Below are 23738 nucleotides of genomic sequence, written 5' to 3' on the forward strand. Positions count from 1 at the left end.
TGGCTGTTTCATAACATGGCAAAGCTATGCCACACACAGAAAAGGAAAAAACTAAACCTAAAAATATATTCTTTAGTTGCATTAAAGTTGACATTTATTTCTACCTCTTAACTCTATGGCTCTTCCTCTCTCTCTCTCTTTTTTCATTTTCCTGCCATATGGCACCACTGAGGTGTGCAATAATTTAACTTCATTGCCTGCAAATATTAAAATATTTCATTGATATTTTCACTGCACTGAGCAAAAACATCTGCAAACCACAGAAAATACTGATTGTATCCAGTTAATCTGTATGCCTTTGTCCCGTTTCTCTCTGATCTTTCAGTTTACAAAGCCTTGTTTTTCTTTCACTGGCCCTTTCGTTAATCAGTCTGAATGCTTTTACTAGCTAGAGTTTTGTTTTTTTCATCCATTTCCTTATGCCCATTTCTTGCTTCCATACAGGTATCGCACTGAGCCTTGCTTTCATTTGAAAAAGACTGATAGACAGGATTTAAAAAAGATAATCAATATTATGTTGTTTTGTTTTTTTCCCCTTTTATTATTAGAATGACTTGTTACCAATGAGAGAAGGAACATGAAACAAACAAACAAACAAACAAAATCAAGCAAACAAAAGAGAGATTGAGAGAGAAACAGATAAGGAGGAAAGTCAAAGTATGTGCTCATATTCTATCGTTTTCACCATGACATTTCAGTGTGTGCATGATGAGATAGATAGGTTAGGTCTCTATTGATCATTTTTCCTTTTATTATTTTTTTATTTTTTAATACTTATTCTGTGGAATCTGTTTTCAAATGAGGTACATTTGCGTTCCTTCATAGCATGTTAGATATTGAGGATACTTTCGCTGGAGAACCTCAGAGTGCTTTACAGAGCACAGCTCCTGTCTTGTGGTCCTGAGGACATAAATAGTCCCTCTAAACTCGATGAGATCACTATTTGCATGATTAAATGTCATAACATTAAGTTGCACATAAATGTTACTCCTGTGGGTAGAGAGGGGGAAGGAGTAGAGGAGTGTGACATAAACTTTCAGGTGACAGAAGAGGAATGAATTCTGTCTGATTTCATCCTTCAAAAGCCTTCTAGTGACAGTATTATTTTTAAATGGCTTTTAGTGATTTTGTGACACTGCCAAGTCATTTAGCTCTATTAAAAAAATGTGAAAAAAATTCAATAGCAGCAAAGCCTGAATAATGCACACAATCAAAGCCCAAAGCCCCTGTCAGCACTCACAGGACTCAAGGAAGGATGTGTGAAATACTCGTCTAACCCCAGTGCACCTACCCTGTACTGATAAGGGCAGACCCATGCCGTATATGGACAGGCTTCCTCCCCACACTGCAGAGAATAGCACGTGGCTTCAGCACATCCCTATGCTTAGAAGGATCTTATCTCCTATTGGCAGCCTTGCACCAAGGGGGCAACTTTTGAGGTTCAGAAATATGGGTAAAAAATGCACACAATGTCTGTTACCTAGATGTACAGCACCACTTTGCCATCACCACTGAAGAGAGTGGGCTTGCTAAGCCCACAGATGGAACAGAGCTGGGGCGGACTGCTGGCATGGAGGAGGGCAGGTTTAGTGTTCAACGTGATCTAAGCAATTTGGGCATGCAGGCTGAAGATGTACAATGAGCTTCAGTGTGGTTAAATGCAAGGTACTTCACATAGGCTGTAATGTACATATGGAGCAAGTAACACCTGCCCAGGCCTTGAGGACAGCAAAGAACTTCAGCAAGACATCAGCTATGAATAAGGCTGTGATGGGAGGCATTTCACGTGGTGTATAAATAGGAGTGCAGCTCACCAGACATACTAATCTTTCCGTTGTAAAACTGAGTTGAGTTACGGCCATCTCAGAGGGAAGGAGAAAATGAAATCATGAAACCAGAAAAAAGGGGACAGACTCTTTATCAGAATCTGTTGTGTTGTGGTAGAACAAGGGGAAATGGTTTCAAAGCATGAGGGGAAATTTAGACTGGCTATAAGGAAAAAGGGTTTTACAATAAGGGTGATAAGGCACATCCTCAGAGAGGGTTGTCCAGACAGGCAATGGATGCCGTGTCCTTGGAGATACTCAAAGTCAGGCTGGACAGTGCTCTGAGAAACCTGATCTAGCTGTAAGTGTTCACTGCAAGAGCATTTGATCAGGTGACCCGTAAGGGTCCCTTTCAACTCAAATGATTTTGCAATTCAATGAAATGTACAGAAACAAACTAAAAAGAGCAAAATATGGAAAATATTATCTTTGTGGGGGGAAAAAAAGCACAATGTTGTTTAGCCTAAGAAAAGAGAAGGGGGAGAAGGAAGTAATGGAAGAGGCAATCGTTAAACATGCCCAGACTGCTGCCAGGATAATGTGCTCTGCCTGTTTGGTGGATAGGACAGGAAGTGACGCGCTTAGTGAATGCTGCAAAGAATATTCAGGTTAGATATTATGAAAAGGATGGAGAAGCATAGAAATAATAGATTGCCTGGGGATGTACAGAGCCTCCATCATGGAAATGATGGGGAGAGAGAGCTCAGCCTTCCATGAGGGCCAACAATCTCTGCAGTGATTATATCAGAACTGGAGAGCTGAGAGCTACCAACATTGGCTTCATCTTACATCTTTGTAATGGATGCCTCCTTAATCTGCATTACTATGTCTCCTTCTCCTTTGACCCAGCATTATTTGTGCTGAGCAATTGGAAGGAGCAAGATTATTTTGCTGTCCTCTGTGGTAATACCACTAATAATTTCTTTTACTATGTTACTGCTTCCCCAGTTAAAGTCACATTTTCATTTCCAAGTGGTGCTGTAATTTCTTTGGGATTTGTCTATGATCAGGAATGTGTGTCTCTTTCATTATTGCTAGACTAATATTAACCTGTTCCAGGCTAGCAGCATGCCAGAGGGGCATATTGACCCACAGGAAAGACCCGTTTCTGTTCACAAAAGCACCACTCACTCCTTATCTGAGCTCTCTAGAGCAAGAATTTCCTCTGCTTATATCTGTGCAAAACCTGCCTCACGCATGGGACACAGACTTGGCTGGAGTCCCCACATCCATTGTAGTGCAAATACAGAAACAATCAGGAAAATCCTTCCTAAATCTCCATGTCTTCCTTAGGGTAATAATAAATAAAGGTGAATTAAATGATGGTGGGAAGGTTATTTGCAGGGAATCAGGGAGCACTACATGTACTGGTCGCACACCTGGACTCTCAGCAAAACCCGGGGCCACAAGCAGGGCAGAATTGCTCCCTCCCCTGTCTGTTTAATAGATTTAAACAACTTGGCAGTGTCACAAATAAAGGGATCTGCAGTCTGCATGGCGTCAAGCATAATGCCATCCAAACTCACCATGCTACACTTGAAGCTACTCACAGCAAGTCACTTAAAATATATAAATCTAGAGGGAAAATTAAGTCTCATTTCTGAAGTGCTACTCTGGACTTCCAGATTCTGTCTGTCCACAGAAACTCTCAGTGCTGCATGTTTATATGGTGGAATTCAAGCAGAAATCATTTCAGTCTTTTGAAATATAAAGAAAATGCTTTTTCCTGTATTTGCAGCAGTCTCTTGTGTAAACTATTTTTGTTTCAGTTGTTTCTACCAGTAGGATTGCAGCTCCAAAACTGCCTTTTCTTCAGGTCAGGCTCCAACTACTTCTGAGCTTGAGACTCATTCTGAGCACAGGAGATATGGGAAAGGTAACACCTGATTCCTCACCTCACTTCACCAGACTGTGCCACTGTACAGAAAACATTTGGATTTGCACATACAGACAGAGCCAAGAAAGGAGCAGGACAATGTCAGCCACCAACACAAGGGAGTGAGAAGAGGCTCTGACCACAGCCTTTGAGCACAGGATGGTTTTTATTCTCTATGTTTTATTTATATATATATATATATTATTTATTTATATATTTTTTTTTTTTATATTTAATATAAAGGCTAAGAATAGGCACTGTCAGATAAGCAAGCACACTCCCTCAGCCCAGACTGCTCACAGCCACAGCCCTGGCAGTGAGAGCACCTTTCTTGAAGGGGCTGAGCTCACCCAGGCAGAGGGGTGAACTCCCAAGGTTCCTCCAACCCTGGGCAAGAATGGTAACACTCAAGCAAGGCCGGAGGCGATATCACTTGGGTGCCTGTGCAGAGCGATGCCCGACTCCAGCATGAGGTCTCGCTAGCGTGACAGATCGACAGATACTCAAGGCTTTGTGGGACAGACGGGGCCATCACCAAGAAGTGCAACTTTGAGAAACCTGGGTGACTACCACGAGCCTAGCTCCTGCCCTGAGGTCCCCCAGCTCTGCATCCCGCACCCTATCCGCTATGCGGCGGCTGCGGCTGCTTTAACGGGGCCGGGGGGGGGGTGCGGGCAGCCCCGCCGACGTCGAGGGCATCAGCTGACCGCGCCGGGCTCTGCCTCCTCCCGAGCCGCCCTCCCGCAGCAGCACCACTCCGCCGGCAGCTGTCGGTTCCGCTGCTCCGGTCCTCGCGGCTCCCGGGGCAGCACCGCGCATCCCGCAGCCCTACAGCCACAGCACTCCCTTAAGCCTTCGTCCTCTTCCTCCTTCTCCTCCTCCTCCCTGCTGCCGGGGAAATGCCCCTGAAGCCTGAAGCCCTCCTTGCCCTGCTCTGCCGAGAAGTTGGGATTCTCCCAGCGGTCTTCCCAGAGCTCTGAGTTTAGGGCGGGTTTTTCGTTTCCTTGCTCTCATATTTCTTTTCTTCCTTTTTTTTTTTTTTTTTTTTTTTTTTTTTTTTTTTTTTTTTTTTCTCTTTTATTTTCCCTTCTTTTTTTTTTTTTTTTTTTTTTTTTTTTTTTTTTTTTTTTTTTTCCTTTTTTCTTCTTTTTATCTCCTGCGATGGATGGCAGCCCCGCGCTCCCCCCGGGCAAAGACTCGCTCTGAGGCAGTCTGCTCGCCCTGCAGGGCATGCCCCGCCGCCGGAGGGATGCGGGCGGGCAGCCCCCGGCCGGCGGCTCCGGCGCCGTGACCGAGGATGCCCGCGACCCGACCGCCTCTCCCTTGACCGCAATCGCGAGGATTACAGCAGCTCCCGGGTACCAGAGCTCGGAGCGGAGCCCCGGAATCCGTGGAGAGAAGAGCTGCCCTTTTTGAACGTCTCTCTGCGAGGCGGCTTTTCCCATCCCTCTACTCCTACAACCTCCGGATGGGGCCAAGAATCGCTCGCCGGGCGTCGGGGGTGCGCCCGTAGATGTTCCGCTCCTCCCTCCTCCTCTACGGACTCGCTGCTCCGCTCCCTCCCCGCTCAGCGCCCCGAGGAGGGCGCGCACCTGGTCCACCGGGGCTCCGGGGCTGCACCGCAGCCGGACTCCGCGGGATGAAGCTCCGCGGGGATCCACGGAAGCGGGAGCGGACGCGGGGCGAAGACCGCCTGCTCTGAGCCGCCGCAGGACCCCAGCGGCGAAGCAGCCCCGCCGCCTGCCGAGCAGCCGGAGCCAGCGCCCTGCCTATAAATGTGATCCCCCGGCAGCACCCCGACGTCTCCACCCGCCCTTCTCCATCCCCTCCCTCCTCTCCCTCGGCTCCATCCCTCCCTCCGTTCTCCCCCCCCCCCCCCCCCCCCCAAAGCCGGTGCCCCCCACTCCCCGCCTCGCCCCGCCACCGGTGCTCTGCCCCCTGCCAGGCCAGTCACCGCCATGGAGCTCTCGGAGGTGCGGTGTCTGAGCGACAGCGATGAACTTTACACCATCAATAGGACCCCCCCCGGCAGCAGCAGACCCCAGCGCCTGCTGTGGCAGACGGCCGTGCGCCACATTACCGAGCAGCGCTTCATCCAGGAGCATAGCAGCAGCAGCGGCGGCAGCAGCAGCGTTGGGGGCAAGGGCTTCAGCTCGGAGGAGACCTGCTGCCCCAACCACCACCCGCACCATCACCACCACCACCACTTCCGGAGACACTCGGCCGGACGGAGTTTGGGCAGCGAGCGTCACAACAACGGAGGCACCAAAGTCTTCCCAGAGCGCACGAGCAGCAATGGGGACCTGGGCTTTTTGCCCCTGGACTGTGCCCCCAGCAACTCCGACTTCTTCCTCAACTGGGGCTACACCTACCGTGGGGTGATCTTCCCCACTCTCCGCAATTCCTTCAAGTCCCGGGACCTGGAGCGCCTTTATCAGCGCTACTTCTTGGGCCAGCGGCGCAAATCCGAGGTGGTTATGAACATCCTGGACGTGCTGACCAAGCTGACCCTGCTGTTCCTCCACCTGACCTTGGCCTCTGCTCCCATGGACCCCATTAAAGGCATTCTCTTGGGCTTCTTCACTGGCATTGAGGTGGTGATCTGTGCCTTAGTGGTGGTCAGGAAGGACACAACTTCATATACTTACCTGCAGTACAGCGGTGTGGTCACTTGGGTGGCCATGGCCACGCAGATCCTGGCGGCTGGCCTGGGCTGTGGCCTCCTTGGGGATGGCATTGGCTATGTGCTCTTCACACTTTTTGCAACCTACAGCATGCTCCCGCTGCCACTCACCTGGGCCATCCTGGCTGGGCTGGTCACCTCTGTCCTGCAGCTCGTCATGCAGCTGGTTATCCCTAGATTGGCTGTGACTTCCCTCAACCAGGTACCGTGGTGAGGAAGGGGTGGGAGTCCTCCTCTTTCTCCATCACCCTGAGAGGAGGTGTGGGGTGTCCCAAGAATCTTTTCCCTTAAACATGGTGCTCAAAGGTTCTGTACTTGGGGGAGACCTCAGGCAAAATTACACCTTCTCTCCCTCCCTCTCGGTCCCACATTGCCTATCCTCCCATCCTCCCTGCAAAAGAAGCAGTGGAATAAGGTTTCACTCCAAGATGGGGAGGGGGGCACTTCCTGGCTACTCCATTCCCCATCATTATATGTTCACTTCACTGTTGTTCCTTGGAACAATTTTCTTTGGGCAAGTTGGAGGGACAGGACATTTGTCACTTCCCTCCCTTATTTCCTGCAATGGTCCATGAGATGAGATGGGAAAGATAACTCTGAGTTGGCCAAGCTCTCCCACTGCACCATTGCTCATCTCTCATTTACTTGCTCATGCCTTTTAACTCTGGATCTGCTGGGATGACTTGTGCTTTCATGTGTGTTGCACAGCTTGATCTGGGCTCTGAAAAAATGGGAGGGGAGGGAGAATGGCTTGTTGCTTGGAGGTTTGGTGTGAATTCCTAAGTTGTCTTTGAATGGTGCCAACAATTTGTTTTTGCTTTTGGTCATGAAGCAAACTGTTGTTCTTAGAAGTGATGTCTAGGACAGGGAATTGATTATAATGGTGTGTGTGTGTGTGTGCATGTGGGGGGAAGAGGAGATTGTCTTGTAAACAATTGAGAGGCACTGGGAAAGGTATGTGTCTGAGAAGTTAAAACCAGAACTAACCTGACTTTACACTTACCCAGCTTCTTCCATTTGAAAGTGAGAATGCAGTGAGCTCCCAACATCCCTTCAAAGCAAGAAAACACTGCTTTTCTAGGGCAACTTAATCCTGGGGATTCTTGTTGCTCCCCTGCCCCCCATCCTTTCCCAGACTGTCACAGCTCTGTGCTGCCAACATTTCACAGCAGATTATTGTCTCCATTTGGCTAGCTCCAGGGAATCAGTGGGAAGGAGGTGTAGATACTGGCAGAAAATCCCCAAAAGAGGGAGGATGTAGAGGAATGTGTTGCTGATGGCATGTTGTTTACATGACTGCTGGGATGCACAGCTGGGAAGTGGCTGATATTGCGACTGTAATTTTTAATGATGTTGCTCCTTGGGTCACATCTTCCTCACTCAGAGCCTGGCCATCCTGTAATCCTTGTCCACCCCTGTCTATTCCCTTCCACCACACATAAGTGAGCTGTAGGGCTGCTTGACCTCTCTTCCTTGTGGCCAGGCTCACACTGTTGGGAGAATCTGACACTGTGTGTTTTGTCTGAATGAGCTCTATCGACGTCAGATGACTACTGTGCAGAGTTGTTGCTTGGTTCCTGGTAACGTACTGATGAATGAACTGGAGCTGTATGCCGTGTCCCACTCCCATGCACTGCTAGTGCTATTAGTACTGAATCAAAAACTGTGTGAGTTATGCTGATGTCTTAAGCTTCTTCCAAGTCCTATTGTCCTGTCCTGAATCTGTGAATAAAACACTGCTATCTCATTATGCACAGGTAGCAGAGCTGTTTAGTTGATCTCCAGAACACACGCATATCTCACAGACAATTCTAACAAAGACATTACCTGGAAGATACACAAATATCTTCATTTTTGCAGCATAATACCTTGCCAGCTGTGTGAACAAATCACCTCCGAGTGGTGTACAATGCGAGGTTATCAGCCAGTTGATTGCCTTCATGAACCAGATATATAAATCCCCTTAACAGAATCCACACGGATTGTCATACGTTGGTGTTGATTCACACCGGCTCCTGCCTTCTCAGAGCCCACTTAACGTCAACTAATTACACACTATAGGAGAGTCTGGATCCTTCTTTACCCCTAGCCATATTCCCCATCACCTCCACAGATGCTGGGAGGGAATGCACTCCTTCCCACAAACCCAGCGCGGGAGATACGCGGAGCGCGGCTTCGCGGGCACTGTCCACCAGCGTGGTGCTGAAGTGCGGCCCGGGGGCTCCCTCCAGCGGCTCTGACTGCCGCTAACTCGCCGGGTCCCGCGCAGGGCACCGCGCGCCCTTTGCGCCCTCCTGCGCGGGAGATGCGTTGCGAGACAGCAAGTGAGAGGGAGCTGCCCCTAGAACTGCACTGTTCTGCTTAGTTTCTTTATGGCATTTCAGCATTTTGCTTGTTTGCTTCAGGGCACTGTGGTGCACTTTCAAGTGTCGGGTTTTGAGGGCTTTTTACTGACAACGAAGGGCTTGTAACTATTACTTTACAGGTAAATACCGACTGTCTAAATGTCTGTGTCATCAAGGTTATATAGCAAATATTTGGTACAACATAGATTTCTTCATCTTGCAAGTAGAGTACTCTCTTTTATCACAGGGCTTATTTTTCCAAGTAAAGCATTGCCCCCTCCCCTCAGAGAAATCTTACAAGTCTAAATAACCTATTAGATTATGTAGCAGTACCTGAGACCATCTTGCTGTGCTTCAGGATGCAGACAGCTACTTGCAGCACACAAGATACAGAAATTAAAGTGTACAAGAAAAGACAAAACAGAGGGTAGAATTCTGATCGTGGACCAAACAGTGTCTTTTCCACTGGTTTTGACAAGACCAGGATTTCATGCAGAGAACACCAAATTCAGTTCTGAGCACAAAGTCTCCTCTACCCTGAAGTCAGTTTATTACTGCACTCCATAGTATCCATAGGGAAAATTGTGCAGATCCTCTTCTCAGTAAATGTTGTTATAAATTTGTTACAAGTCTGTCTAAACTGATAAAGTTGCAAGAGTACATACAAAAGCAAAATAAAGTACTAAGATCTGTTTTCCCTTAATCTTTCAATTAACATTAATTTGCAGTGATAAATACATTCACAAGCAATTTAAATCATTTGTAATGCTGAATGCAAGCACACAATACTACCTGATCAGTTTTTTTTTTGTTTGTTGTTGTTGTTGTTGAATTTAACAATGTTTGCATGATCACAAATGCAAACATTGTCCAAGTACACCATTTTCTCTTGCAGTGATACATAAGAGAATATCTGATTTTTCCTGTGTTTCTGAAATGGATTTGAACCAGCATTCTAGGTATAGGTGAAAGACAATGTCTGTCTTGAAATTAGATTATGTATTTATTCATTCATTTTTTTCAAACAGTAAACATACTCACTAGTTTCTATTTTGCCAGATGTTTCATGTTCTGGGGGAGATGTGAGCACCCTGAAATCCCAGTGACTTCAGACCAAAGTGCTTAGCAATGGGATGCTTCTCAGAGAACCTGGAAAAAAAGGTCCTGATGCCATGATTATGATAAAGGCAGTGCTAATACTGACTTGACTAGAGATTCTGTGAGGAAAGAAATTAGAAATACAAGATCTTACTGTAAACAAGTGCATGGATCTGTGTTCCTGATTAGATACTTAGCTGAGGATGGTATTTACTTTGACCATTCTCTCAGAAGAAAGTTTAATTTCCGTTGCGTCCATTCATGCTATTTTCTTGATGATCATATGATATAAGATCCATAATTTCTAAGAATATATACATGTATACCAGACATATGGGGAAGAATAAACAGCTCAAAGCTTCTTAGTGTTATATAACGTAGGCAGATGATAATATAGACATGGGTTTTGACAGGCTTGGAATTATGTAAGCTACAAACATACACTGGATTTTAATTCTCTGCCCAAGCACCCTTCATTCATGTGACTGAATTCCTCAGTAGTCAGTAAGCCTGCTACAGTAAGTGATTTTGTAATTCATTGAACCATAGAATCATAGAATTGCTCAGGTTGGAAAAGAACTTAAAGATCGTCGAATCCAACCACAACCTGACCATACTACCCTAACTCTAGTAACCCTCCGCTAAATTATGTCCCTGAGCACCACATCCAAACAGTTTTTAAACACATCCAGGGATGGTGACTCAAAAACCTCCCTGGGGAGCCCATTGCAGTGCTTAGCAACCCTTTCAGTAAGGAAGTTTTTCCTGATATCCAACCTAAACTTCTCCTGATATAACTTGAGGCCATTTCTCTTCATCCTGCCTCCTGTCTCCAGTGAGAAGAGACCATCCCAGCACTTGCTTTAAGCTCCTTTCAGATACTGGAAGAGGTCTCCCCTCAGTCTCCTTTTCCCCAGACTAAACAGCCCCATTTCCTTCAGCCTCTCCTCATAGGCCATATTCTCCAAGCCCTTCACAAGCCTTGTTGCCATTCTTTGGACCTGCTCCAGTAACTCCATCTTCTGATGTGCCCAAAACTAAACACAGTACTCGAGCTGAGGTCTCACCAATGCTGATTACAGGGGCAGGGTGACTTCCCTAGTCTTGCTTACCACACCATTCCTGTTACAAGCCAGGATGCCATTGGTCTTCTTGGCCACCTGTACACACTGCTGGCTCATATTCAGCCGACTGTCCATCAGCACACCAAGGTCCCTTTCCATCAGGCAGCTTTCCAGCCTCTCCTCCACAAGCCTGTAGGGTCAAGGATCAAGCATGAAATCATGCATATTAAGGCAAACTTTAAAATGCATATATAACCTCAAAGTAGGTAATACCTAGACTAAGGAAACTCAGTCTTTTCCATCTGATAGCATCTGCCATTCCAAGCCAAAGCAGTTTTGTGAATTAGCCCAGCGACCTCTTTTCTTTTCTTTTCTTTTCTTTTCTTTTCTTTTCTTTTCTTTTCTTTTCTTTTCTTTTCTTTTCTTTTCTTTTCTTTTCTTTTCTTTTCTTTTCTTTTCTTTTCTTTTCTTTTCTTTTCTTTTCTTTTCTTTTCTTTTCTTTTCTTTTCTTTTCTTTTCTTTTCTTTTCTTTTCTTTTCTTTTCTTTTCTTTTCTTTTCTTTTCTTTCTTTTCTTTTCTTTTCTTTTCTTTTCTTTTCTTTTCTTTTCTTTTCTTTTCTTTTCTTTTCTTTTCTTTTCTTTTCTTTTCTTTTCTTTTCTTTTCTTTTCTTTTCTTTTCTTTTCTTTTCTTTTCTTTTCTTTTCTTTTCTTTTCTTTTCTTTTCTTTTCTTTTCTTTTCTTTTCTCTTCTCTCCTCTCCTCTCCTCTCCTCTCCTCTCCTCTCCTCTCCTCTCCTCTCCTCTCCTCTCCTCTCCTCTCCTCTCCTCTCCTCTCCTCTCCTCTCCTCTCCTCTCCTCTCCTCTCCTCTCCTCTCCTCTCCTCTCCTCTCCTCTCCTCTCCTCTCCTCTCCTCTCCTCTCCTCTCCTCTCCTCTCCTCTCCTCTCTCCTCTCTTCCCATCTTCAGTTCATTTTTCTGCTGTAGTCAGCTCTGGGTGACTTATAACCTGACTGTATGATTTTAGACTGGATTACGATCTGGTTTCCTTTTTTATCCCATAACATCATCTGACCAGTATCAGTGGGTCACAGCATAATTAGATTAGAATTGGACACACGTTTCTCTGAAGCAGCAGCATCATTGTTGTGCTAAGTAGGGCAAATGCATTAGTTATATTTACAATTTGATGATTAATTGCCTTCAGAGAGTTTTCTCCAAAATGGAGGATCTCAGGCAGAAACATGAATGAAACCTGCTTTTATCAGTGAATTTCAGCCTACAGTTTAGTTAGTTACTTTGCTGAATTTTATGTGACATTTTTTCTCCTTTCAGAACACTTATAGATTGTTTTTAAGATTTTGTTCATTGCTTGTTGTTTCTCATGGTCTAGGAAGAGCAGCATCTAATGCAAAATAATCATGTACTGGAGCAGTGCAGTTACAGCTGACACTTACCAACAGATCATGCTGGAATGATCCTTATTAGCCTGTACAGAAGTCTCTAGGGGATAAACATCTCCGCTCATCCTCTCAATCCTGTCAATGACTTGATGTGAACAGGAAATAGAAGGGGGCAAAATGAGAACTATTTAATGGATTCTTCAGTTTCTAAAGGGGAGAAAAGGTGGGGAATGTGAGAATCCTTCCCTCCATTTTCCTTACTTTCAGAACATCTTAGCATGAGAAAAGTTAGAGTATTCCATGTAAATGCTGAATTCTAGTAAACAGAAAGAATTATAATTTTGAAATGATGCTTAAGATAATGAAAACTCCAAACCTGGAAACCCTGACAAAGCTGGTGCCTGGCACCCCAACCCTGGGGTGTTAGTAGGCACCCTGCTAACGTCATATTTCTTTAAGCACAGTGTTTTTGCACTTATCAACACTTCTCATTCTGAGCATCCAGTTTTAGGGTGTCTCAGTGTTAAAGCTACTTTTCAGCAATGCCAAACACTGTTTTAGTGGAAACACATTTAATGGCTGTAAGTGCTTGCCTTCTGTCTTAGATAAGAAGGGGTTTGTATTCTTTCTCAATGGAACAAATGAAGTTCCCATGATATGGAAAACCAAAGTTTAAATCCCTTTCACCAGAGGGAATTCAAATCCACCTCTCCTTACATCACTAGAGTGTTTCCAAAGCAAACCTTCTTTGGAAAGCTGTTCTTCTGGGAAGAGGAAAGCTGAGATTCAGTGGGCAAAAAGAAAAAAGGAAAAATAAAAGAAAGAAAGAAAGAAAGAAAGAAAGAAAGAAAGAAAGAAAGAAAGAAAGAAAGAAAGAAAGAAAGAAAGAAGAAAGAAAGAAAGAAAGAAAGAACAATCTTGGCTGTAGCCAATTGATTAAGGAATTCATCTTTGGTTGTGTTCTTGCCAAACATGTTTGCATTTTATATAATGCTATTAAGTCATTCCCTCAAGCACACGTCCCAGTCAGCTCCCTATTTCTGATCTGATGAATCTTGAATCTCTTTTTCAAAGTTCCTAGGTATACAGAAGTCACTGAGCTGCTATGCAGAAGATTTATAGCTATTTTAAAAGACAGTGCTTGACCATGTTCAGTGTTTAATCAAAAAGATACAGGCAGTACCCTTGGGTGGGGAAGGAGGGAGGGCGGCTGGTTATCTAATACTTAATCTCAGACATTAAATTCTTTTTATAAGTTCCTTTATGTACCTGCATGAGCATGACATAACTCAGCATACGTTTCTGGTTTAAACTCTTGCAGTCATATATTTGCAAATTAGGTGTATGATGATCTCCCATTGTGGCTTCTGAGTCTCTAAGTCTTTTTTTTTTTTTTTTTTTTTTTTTTTTTTTTTTTTTTTTTTCTATCAGAAAAAAACCTGTTTCATTTGTTCTATTCTTGGTGCAGTGCAATTTGTACCCAACCCCAGCACAGGAGACTGTGGAGTAGCAGCAATCTTGTCCAAGAAGGGACATGAATGCAAATTGCTGTTATTGGTGCAGTGAATTTTGAGCATTCTGGTGTTAGCCTCACTCATTCAAACCAGGGATAAAAGAGACCTTACTAGCAAGAAGGGATCAATCTCCAAAGGTACTGAGCTCTTACACAGCATTTCTTGGAACTAAGAATCTTACTAAGAGATATTATTAGGGCCTGACTGACTCAGAGACTGATCAGCTTGATTTAATGCCCACAGAGTGCAATATAGACATTAGAAGACATTAGACATCAGAAACTTTTGGTAAACTAAGATCATTTCTCAGAACCCTGTTTAGGGAAAACATTGCTCTGAATCTGCACTTTGTTTTTTGAGGGAAAACACTAACATGGACATCCAGGTCCTCCAGGAATCTCTTGGAGTTCTGTCACTCTTATTTCTCCAAACACACTCATCTGCAGACAGAGATATAGGTGGTACTGCCTAACCTAGAATAAAGACTATCAAGAAATGTACACAGGGTGAAGTGCAAAGCCAGGCAGCTATTGGCTGACAGAGTAAATATTACAGCATGTGGGTTTGGCTTATAAGCAACTATTTTAAGAAGTGTTGCTACTTCATTTGTCAGCTTCTGCTGCTGCAAGTTTTCATACATTTAGCCTTAGAAGAGAGAGGAAAGCTGCCGAGTTCATTAATTAACCATTGCTGCAGCCTGAGAAGTGACTGAAGCATATCAGTGTAAACAAAATGAACCCAAGCAATTTTTTTCCCACCACGCTAGCAAATAATTTTACTTCTCCTCATTAGTTTAATGTTGTGGTATCATTTTATAAGATGCTCTTAACCTTAATAGAAAAAAGAGTTGCACCTGGTATGAATGAAAGAATATTTGAATGAGTTGAATGCTCATTTTGGTTTTCAATTTCGAGTCAAACATCACAGTTTTGGCTTTACTTCTGATCTCTTCACTTTTATTTCTATCTAAAAATAAAATGCAGAAATCTGTCCTTACTGAAATCGGTGGAAGCTTTCAACAGAGGCAGAGTTCTAATTAGGAATAAACTGTTTACTTCTTCAGAGGATCTTATCTCCAGGTATTTTATTATTTCTGCTTTGTTCAGACTCTGCTGCTTTATTTACCTGAGAACTACACAGGGATGGTGCTATCTGTTCTGTGCTGCTTGCCTTACATATACCACAGTAGAATCCTCATCTCTAAATCATAGAATGGAATCACAGAATCATAGAATGGCCTAGGTTGAAAGGACCTCAAAGATCATCTAGTTTCAACCCTCTGGCCTTGGCAGGGCTGCCAACCACTAGACCAAGCTGAGTAAAGCTACATCCATCCTTGCACTGAATCTAAATACTGAAACTACCTCTAAATCTGGAGGTGTCATCACAATGCAAATGAGAAATATTAACGAACAGAATAATCGATCAGCACATAAAAGCTACATGGTATTGTACTATACACCAGGTGTTTTATGACTGAAGTAAGGAACTTACTAGAATAAGTGATCGAGTGATCTTAACGACAGTTACTCAACAGAACAAGGTTAGATATGCACGTTCTTTTATCCTATGATTCTCTTTCATGTATGAAAGTATCTCTAATATTTATTTTTATTAATATTTTTCCTACACATACTAGATAGAGTTACAGTTGACATGGAAATTATACCACATGCTCAGCATGGTTTGAATTTAATGTGCCATTTTCATATTTTACACAAAGGAACTCTATTCACCACTGATTTCATCTAGGAACTGAGAATGAGGATCATTCTCATTTTATCACTAAATTTATCAGAGGCCTTTGCTGACCCCCATGCATCACTTTATGTTTCTGTGCTTTGGTTGATTTGAAAATGTGCCTTTCTCAGTTGCTATAATATGTGAGTATCATGCTCAACTTCTTTGAGATTTTTGTTCAAAACATACCCATCACCCTCCGTGCTGTTAAAAAATAAAAATGAAAACTGAATGTCATGAGAACTGTTGCCCATAACTTTGTTCTTTTTAAAAAGGCCTGGTTCTATATCTCTTCTATCAAATATAAGTGATTCCATGGTCTCCTTACATTAGTCCATACAAACGATAGGATATTGTTTATTCAGGGCTGTGAATGCCCAGTTATGACTGGGGTATGGACCCAGCCTCCACCTCAGATCTCCTTTTTGTGACCCCATGTTTCTTGCTTTCACATCCAAGCAGTGGATCAGTGTCAGTAAGTAGAATGGAGCACATACTAACCTGGATTATCTTGTTACTGTTAAGGGGAACTTCACAAGACTGGAATCCACAGTTTCAAACCCCCTCACACAGAATTGAGGGAAAACAATAGATCATGTTTTAGTCCTTGTGCAAATACTGTTAGCTCTTGGCAGGAAGTAACTCTCCCCTTCTTGGGCAGTGTGTGATATTGGTCAGAGCTTGTAGGTCTCTGGCTGAACTCTTTGCAGCACCAAAAATGGAGGGAGAACTTTATGGCAGAGTCTTCCAAGGTCTGGCATGAGGATGCTTGTTGAGACTTAGGCAAAACATAGGTCATCTAAATCTTGCCCAAATATATTACTATTGAAAAATGGCATTTCCAGAATTTTGTTTAGTGCCACTCTTACTGATGCTGCGATAGTTCCCTTGTTCCCTCCAATCCCTAGGGTAACAGCAGCTTTTTTTTGCATTAATGAGAAGAGAAAAATTTGCTATCTGTATTTCATTATGTTAATGCAATTACCTTACTGTTTCATTAGTCACCTGAGAGGCTACAAGATATGGGAGAACAGATAAGCTGTTCCCACTCCCTGTGTGACAGCAAAGGACAATAGGGTCTGTAATAATCTCTTACAATCTCAGCAACTGTTCATGCTTAGAAATGATTTTTCCAATGACTAATCACTTTCATTCCTGTAGGAATATACTTGTCTCTTATTTAAAAGGCATACTTATCTACAGTATCTGACAACAGCCACTTTTTGCTATTTCTCCATAGTAAAATACCTCAATATCAGAAAGAGGGAACAGTGGTTAAAATAATGTATCTTGACACTATGCCTGTTGTTTTAAAGTTAAGTTGTTTGATGGCCCGAGGCCTAGAAACACAGTACAGGAATTGTTAAGGTAGCTGTTATCTCCTCTTCAAACAACTAACAAAGATTTTGCTGGCCAGATAGTTTTTTAAGGCACCAAACTTCCTTATTGAATTTATGAATGCTATATTCAGCTGTCATCTCTCAAAGAACTCTTTTGATGGCGTACAATAATTATTTGCAACTACTTTTGCGTTTGTAACACAAGAATGTTGTAATTAAATTTGATGTAGTTGATTTTTCAAAACCAAGTTAACCAATCCATCTAATAGAAAATTGATAATATGATGTATTTAAATTTCTAAAGTTTCAAACCACTTTATAACCTTGCACATATTCACAGTAGATAGTTTTAGATAAATACAAATAGATAAATACAAATACTCAGCAAGGGCAATAATGTGGAATTTCTTACTCTTTTTTTTTTTGTTTTGTTTTTGTTTTTATTTTTGTTTTTGTATCTTGCTTTCAGGTTCAGTAACTACATTTGTAAGTCAAAATGTTATTTAGTATGCTCCTAAAGTTTGTGCATACTTAAAGTGAGTTTATAAGAGCAATTTAGAAATGGAAATAATTACTATCATTTAAAACTCAAACTATAATCTGGAAATCAAACTGTTTCCTTTTGGCTAGTATTCAGCAGTGACAGATTTGAGAAGAACTTCCAAGTTCACTGGCTAGAACTTAGAACCTTTTACCACATAGTGAAAATTCTAAAAGTCTCAAAATAAAACAAAATAAAACAAAATTATAGAGATTTCTACACGTAGAGTCTTACAAGCTGAAGGTATGTAAGAGACACATCAATGTGTCAGTAAGGGCAATGATTTAGTGATGGGCATGGCAGTGTTAGCTGGTGACTGGCCTTGGTGATCTTAAAGGTCTTTTCCAACCTAAATGTTTTTATGATTTGATTATTCTAAGGTGTTTAAGAAACTGGGACGTGTAACAGATGAGGACTGTTCAGACTGGAGGAGATAAATTTTAGCGTGAATCTTACCAATATCTATAAATATCTGATGGGAGAGTTCATGAGGATAAAGCCAGGCTCTTTCCAGTGGAGCCCAGTGTTAGGACATGAAAGTAATGGGTACAAACTATAAGTTCCATTCAACACTGAATCAAATAAGCAAACAGAAAACAACAGGTGTTGTGTGTTTTTTGTTTGTTTGTTTGTATGTGCTTACTGTAAGGGTGAACAAACACCAAAACATATTACCCAGAGATGTTTTGAAGTCTTTGTTTCTAGAGACAGTCAAAATCTGAGTGGACAAACCCTTAGGCAATCAGCTCCAGATGAACCTATTTTGAACATGCATATTTGACCATACAACCACCAGGACTGCCATCCAACCTCATTTATTCTGTAAGTCTTTAAGGACTGGCTGCTCCAAAAGGTATGCCTCCTAATTTTTTATGTTGGTCTGTGATGTCGGGAGCAAATGTTAGTGGCATGGCAGCAGAGGCTGAATCTTCCCACCAGTATTTCATTACATTTTGTTGTCACCTGATAAATGGTAGTAGACAAACAGTCTGACAAAATGTCATCTGTCATGGAAGTGTGGATGAAGCAAAGGGGCGTCATTGTCTTCTTCCATGAGATGGCACCTACTGACAATCAGTACTTGCAGAATATGTATGAAAACCAATCAGTGGATGTGAGCACAGTGAGATGGTGATTTTAGCAGTGGCAACAGTGACCATGCATCACTTCAATTGATGCAGATATTTATGAGCATGGCATGCAGCCTCTTGTTCATCACTGGCAAAAATGGGCAGCTAATGTTAGTGACTGATCTTACAAGGATCTGGAGGCCAGAACCAACATCTCTGAATCCAGCCTGAAGCAGCACAACTCCTGTACTCACAGTGTGAGGTATGTTTTAGGACATATGCAATGACTTCTGCACCCACTTTGGTCCATTCCAGCCTCAAATCCTGCAGTGTGATGTAACTGCAGACTTTTATCAGGGTCACCATCTGGCATGGCACATCATTTCTTCGTGGAAGATGATCTGTGGGTTTATCACCATCCCCACCTGGTGATATCAAGCAGCCCACAAGATTATAGCAAACATCAGGTACATACACCCTCAGTGCTTCTTTGTGGGAATGATTTTGCCCCCACCCACTAGATTTTTATGGCATGAGCAATATTGCAGGAAGCAGAGATTGAAGAATACTAGTATGCACACATCTTTTCTGGCCATCAACAAAAACAACACTTTCATCAAACCAACCATTCTGTTTCTCACTCTTGTTGAATTGTTACACAAATATTAGAGAAATCTGAGATATCTGTCCATGTACTGTGGTCTCACTGCAGTGAGATCTCACTGTCTCAGCAAAATTAGCTTCCAAAGTGCTCTAAAGGCAGGCATGTGATCCTTAGGCAATCTACCAATGCAAAGACCATACTAGACCAACTGATACTATCCTGCTTTTAAAAAGATATAAACTGAACTTACCCCAGCAAAACACAGATGATTTGTATCCAAATTGATTTCAGAATAAAGAAGTGCTCTAGAGAAGAGAAAGCTGAAGGGAAATTGTGACGGCCTTCAAATATGGAAGGAACTGCTGCATAGAGGAAGACATTGTTCTCTGTTTCTCCTATGGCTAGCAGGAGAGATGGAAGTTCCTTCAAGGAATATTTACCTTAGATAGCAGGAGAAATCTTGTGACCAGATAGATAAGTAGGTAACTAGGATTTGCCCTGGAGGCTTCATCCTGAAGTATGATTAATCACTTCAGGGTAGAATCATAGTAGGAGTTATTTAGGTGACATCCAGGATCTGGAGCAGGACTTAAATGACCTGTCAAGGTCCCCTTGTGCCCTAACTTCTATAATTAAATGATACTGGCTCATAATTGTCTGATGTCAAGTGTTCTCACTTTCTATTTCCCGAGGAGGCAAACAATTTTGTATTTCTGATGGTCCCTTCACTGCAGCTGACAGATTAGTCTGAACGACCCCTAAATTGTGCAGTGTCATTATTCATATGTGTGGTTTTCCAAGGACATAGTTAATCAACTATTAATCCAAAACTAACTAATAATACTGCTGATGATGCAAGAAAATGATAGAGTCTGATAGTCTTTTCCAAGAGGTTAATGGCTGATAAAAGGACTATATTGTCAATAAAGTCCAATTGAAAGAAAAGCAACATCAAAGAATGAATCTACAGAATGAGAAGTTATTCTTGCAGCCAAAAATACATTTTAGGTCATCATCATCTTATTGTAATTGACCTACAGTTTTCCTCACGTCACATACCTGTTCAGTTTAGTTTTATTTATAGCTACATATTAGTACATAATCAGATAATCATCATTTTGTTTATTCTGTTCATTACAAACATTTGAGGGACATATGCAATTTAATTACAAAGATTAGAAATTCTCCTGGATGTTCCTGCTCTAAGCAAAGTACATAAGAACCTCCAGATGTTTTAAGATATAGTCTCTGAAAACAGTGGGACTACAGCTGACTTCACAACTATTTGCAGATATATGATGCACATGAAAATAATGGAACAATATAGGCATGCAGTGCCATAAATAAGCACAGTAATTACTTCATGCCTGCTGAGTAGCTGGAGCATTATTAGGATTTGAAAGGGTCCTAGCTATTTTTTACATCCAAATTCTTGCTGGACATCATAGGATAATATGTCTCTTGCAAAGTTTCTCTGACACTCTAGATGGGTCCATTAGACTACAGGCTGTATTATGCTATTGGAGAAGCATTGCATTTCTCCTAGGGCTGAACACCCCATCCCTGTCAGAAAGCAGACAACTCAGCTTTTACTTTTTATGCAAAATGCTCTCTTCTTTCTTCAATAAAGAAAAGTGTTCTGAGCAGCAGACAATTGTAATTCAGGGAACATGTTGGATTATGTTCTCTTCAAGGGCAATAAACTCCGACCTTGCCAAGATATTTGTGGTTTGGGTTTTTTCATACTGTGAAGGGCGATACACTCATTCAGCAAAATGCCTTTATTTCCAGGCTACAAAATCTGTATCAGCAGTTCAGAGGAACTATAAAGGAACCTTTAATAAAATATTTTTAGTCTGCTATTCCTAATCCTACCTGATATAGGGATCTCTTATTAATGATTAATGTTTCCAAATTCATGTTGGATTTTCAGCTCAATGTAAAGAATGGCATAAAATACACATATGGAATACAGATGTTCTTGTTTTTTTTCAGTGGAAATGGGGTGATAGGGTAGAGGTAGGTCATCCTGGTATAGTTTTCAATTGTTTTCATCATTTTTAAGAGAGACACATCAACAGTTTGTTCCTAAGGATGCAGTTTTTGAGAATGACTGAATGATCCCATCCAAATCCAGCTGTACTACTGATCTCCTGCAAGCCCTGGACTAGCCTGGCTCATGAGCTACAACTTTCACTTACTGAAAATCCTTCAGATCTGTAGTGTCTGTCTTTGTGATCCAGCAATGACTTCTTATTGAATTCTGAGATCAGCAGGATCCCCCAACTATTAGAAGAGGGGATTTTCAAACCTCATTGGCAATGATTCTTCCATTTCAGTTTGCATTTGAACTCATTAGATGCTGGAAACTGAGAGTTACCATAAGTACATTTTTCATCCCTCACTAAGCCAGTTATATAATACATGTTTCAAAAACACATTATACTCCTCTAGGGATTCCTCCTTGACATTCCTAACTTCTTGTCAGGAGCAGTGGAGCATTAGGTCAGTCATTGCCTTGTTAGTGGAATTTCTTCAAGGAAAGAAATATCTGAAGAAAGCACAGGTGAACTAGCAAACAAAATTTCAAAGTGACATCTTCATTTGGGAGACTGAAAAGAGATCTATGCAGAATGATGGCTTTATAGAAAGTCTCTAAGGACATGTTCTATGTAGTGGATAATGCTGCTTAATGGCAGAACCTTCCATTTCAGTTCTAGAGAGAGGACTCTGCAATCCCATCTAGCAATAACTTTCAAAACTGGGTCAATTAGGCCAGGCTGGATACAGTGCAGGGTGAGTGGGCCCAGCATACTAGGACGGAGATGAGATGTTCGCTTACAAACAGATCCTAGAATCATAAACTCACAGAATCATAGAATCATAAAATGGTTTGGATTGGAAGGGACTACTAAAATAATCCAGTTCCAACCCCTGTTGTGGGCAGAATTTCCACCCATCATAGAATCATAGAATCATAGAATTACCCAGGTTGGAAAAGACCTTGAAGATCATCAAGTCCAACCGCAGCCTAACCATAGTACCCTAATTCCAACTGCAGACTTGCAGGCATGGCCTTGAATGCCTCCAAGGGTGGAGCATCTATAGCTTTTCTTGGCAACCTGTGCCAAGGCATCACCACCCTCTGAGTAAAGAACTTCTTCCTAACATCTCACCTAAATCCCCACTCTTTTAGGTTAAAGTCTTTCCTCCTCTTCCTACCAGTCCCTCCCTGTGTAAAAATTTGGTCTCCTTCCTTTTTATAAGCTCTTCTTTGATCTTTGCAAGCTTGATGATACATCACACTGCTGTGAAATGCAACCTTGCTCCATGAGCACGCTGTGTCACACAGTACCAAGGGACATTTGGCTGAAGGAGCCACGGGTTCTATATAGAAATCTGTAATGTGTTTGGAGTCCTAGGTCTGACTTGTGGGCAAGATTTCAGAGTTTAAAGTGAAATATAAGCATGCTCAAAATAAGCATGCTTTAGTACTACAGACCCTTGTCAGATGCTACCTGAACACTGTCTATATCTTAAATATTCCTATGTAACCACCTTTTCCCCTGTAGAGTAGTATCAGTCTGAAAAAGACATTTGTACACCTATGAGTCTGACCTGCACAGAAATACAGTGGTTGAGCTTATTTGCTACTAACTCAAAAAGAGAAATAAGAGGAGGGCAATGATATGAAGGCAAGCAAGTTCTTGTTTTTAACCAGAACTGAATAAAGGTTTAATGTATATGTTACATAGAGGTTTAATGTATATGTTACTGTGCAGAGTCTTTAAGGTGAATCAGATGGTCACTTAAAATAAACAGCTAACAAGTTTGTAGTGCTGTCTATAGGCAATTTAATTGCTTTCAGCACTACAGTACATAAAAAGAAAAGAATTTTATCAGTGGGGGCTGAGTGGGCCTGATCATATTTTTCTTTAAGAAAGAGAAATTGTATTTTTTGGCAGCTTGAAACATTTGTATGTCCCTTGGGAAGGAACTACCAGGCCATTGTACTGCTAATTGGTTTACACTCTAAGAATTGATTTTATACTTCTAGGGGGGAAAAAGAAAAGATCATATTGTTACAAGAAGGAGACATTAATGACTCCCCTCTAGGATATCTAAATGTTTTGTTTCACTTGTGTTTGGATGTTGACATACCAGGATAGTTGGAAAAAACTACTTAAAAACATATCATCATCAGTAGGCTTATCTCCATCAAGCAGGTCAGGCTTTTCCCAATAATTAAAAACAGAAAAAAACTAACCCATACATTAGCTCCATCCTTTCTCTTTGAGTACTTTTATGGATTTGACTACCAGCACTGTCTGCTTTTCAAAAGATATCAATCGAGGTGAACACATTCTAAAACAGATTATGTCTGGTTTCTCTTTTAAACATGTTATCTTCCTGAAATTTCAGTAAAAATACTGCTTTTCAGCTAATTCTTTACTCAGTTGCTGCAGTGATTTTTATGCCATGAAACACGGCACTGTCAGCTTTGATGTTCCTACCCTGCATGACCAAGACTACAAGCAATTTTTTTTTAGCACTCCTAGGAGAGCAATGTTTTTGTATCATGTCTGCTGCTGCACTGGTCTATATAGAAGATACATGAGCTAAATGCTCACCCACATCAAA

At 42.1% G+C, this 23738-nt stretch overlaps 1 protein-coding gene across 2 annotated transcripts in view; it reads left to right on the forward strand.

Annotated features, from left to right (window-relative positions):
- Nucleotides 1–5545: 5545 nt before the first annotated feature.
- Nucleotides 5546–23738, forward strand: part of ADCY8 (adenylate cyclase 8) — a 120827-nt gene continuing 102634 nt past the window's right edge. Inside the window, exon 1 of one of the 2 annotated variants that reach the window (XM_072328473.1) lies at nucleotides 5546–6587. In XM_072328473.1, coding sequence (XP_072184574.1) covers nucleotides 5661–6587 — 927 coding nt within the window. In that variant the 5' untranslated portion in view covers nucleotides 5546–5660. The remainder of the gene's footprint in view (nucleotides 6588–23738) is intronic. The other variant, XM_072328472.1, reaches the window with a different exon arrangement.

The sequence above is a fragment of the Excalfactoria chinensis genome, chromosome 2, assembly GCF_039878825.1.
Source record: "Excalfactoria chinensis isolate bCotChi1 chromosome 2, bCotChi1.hap2, whole genome shotgun sequence".
Taxonomy (NCBI): domain Eukaryota; kingdom Metazoa; phylum Chordata; class Aves; order Galliformes; family Phasianidae; genus Excalfactoria; species Excalfactoria chinensis.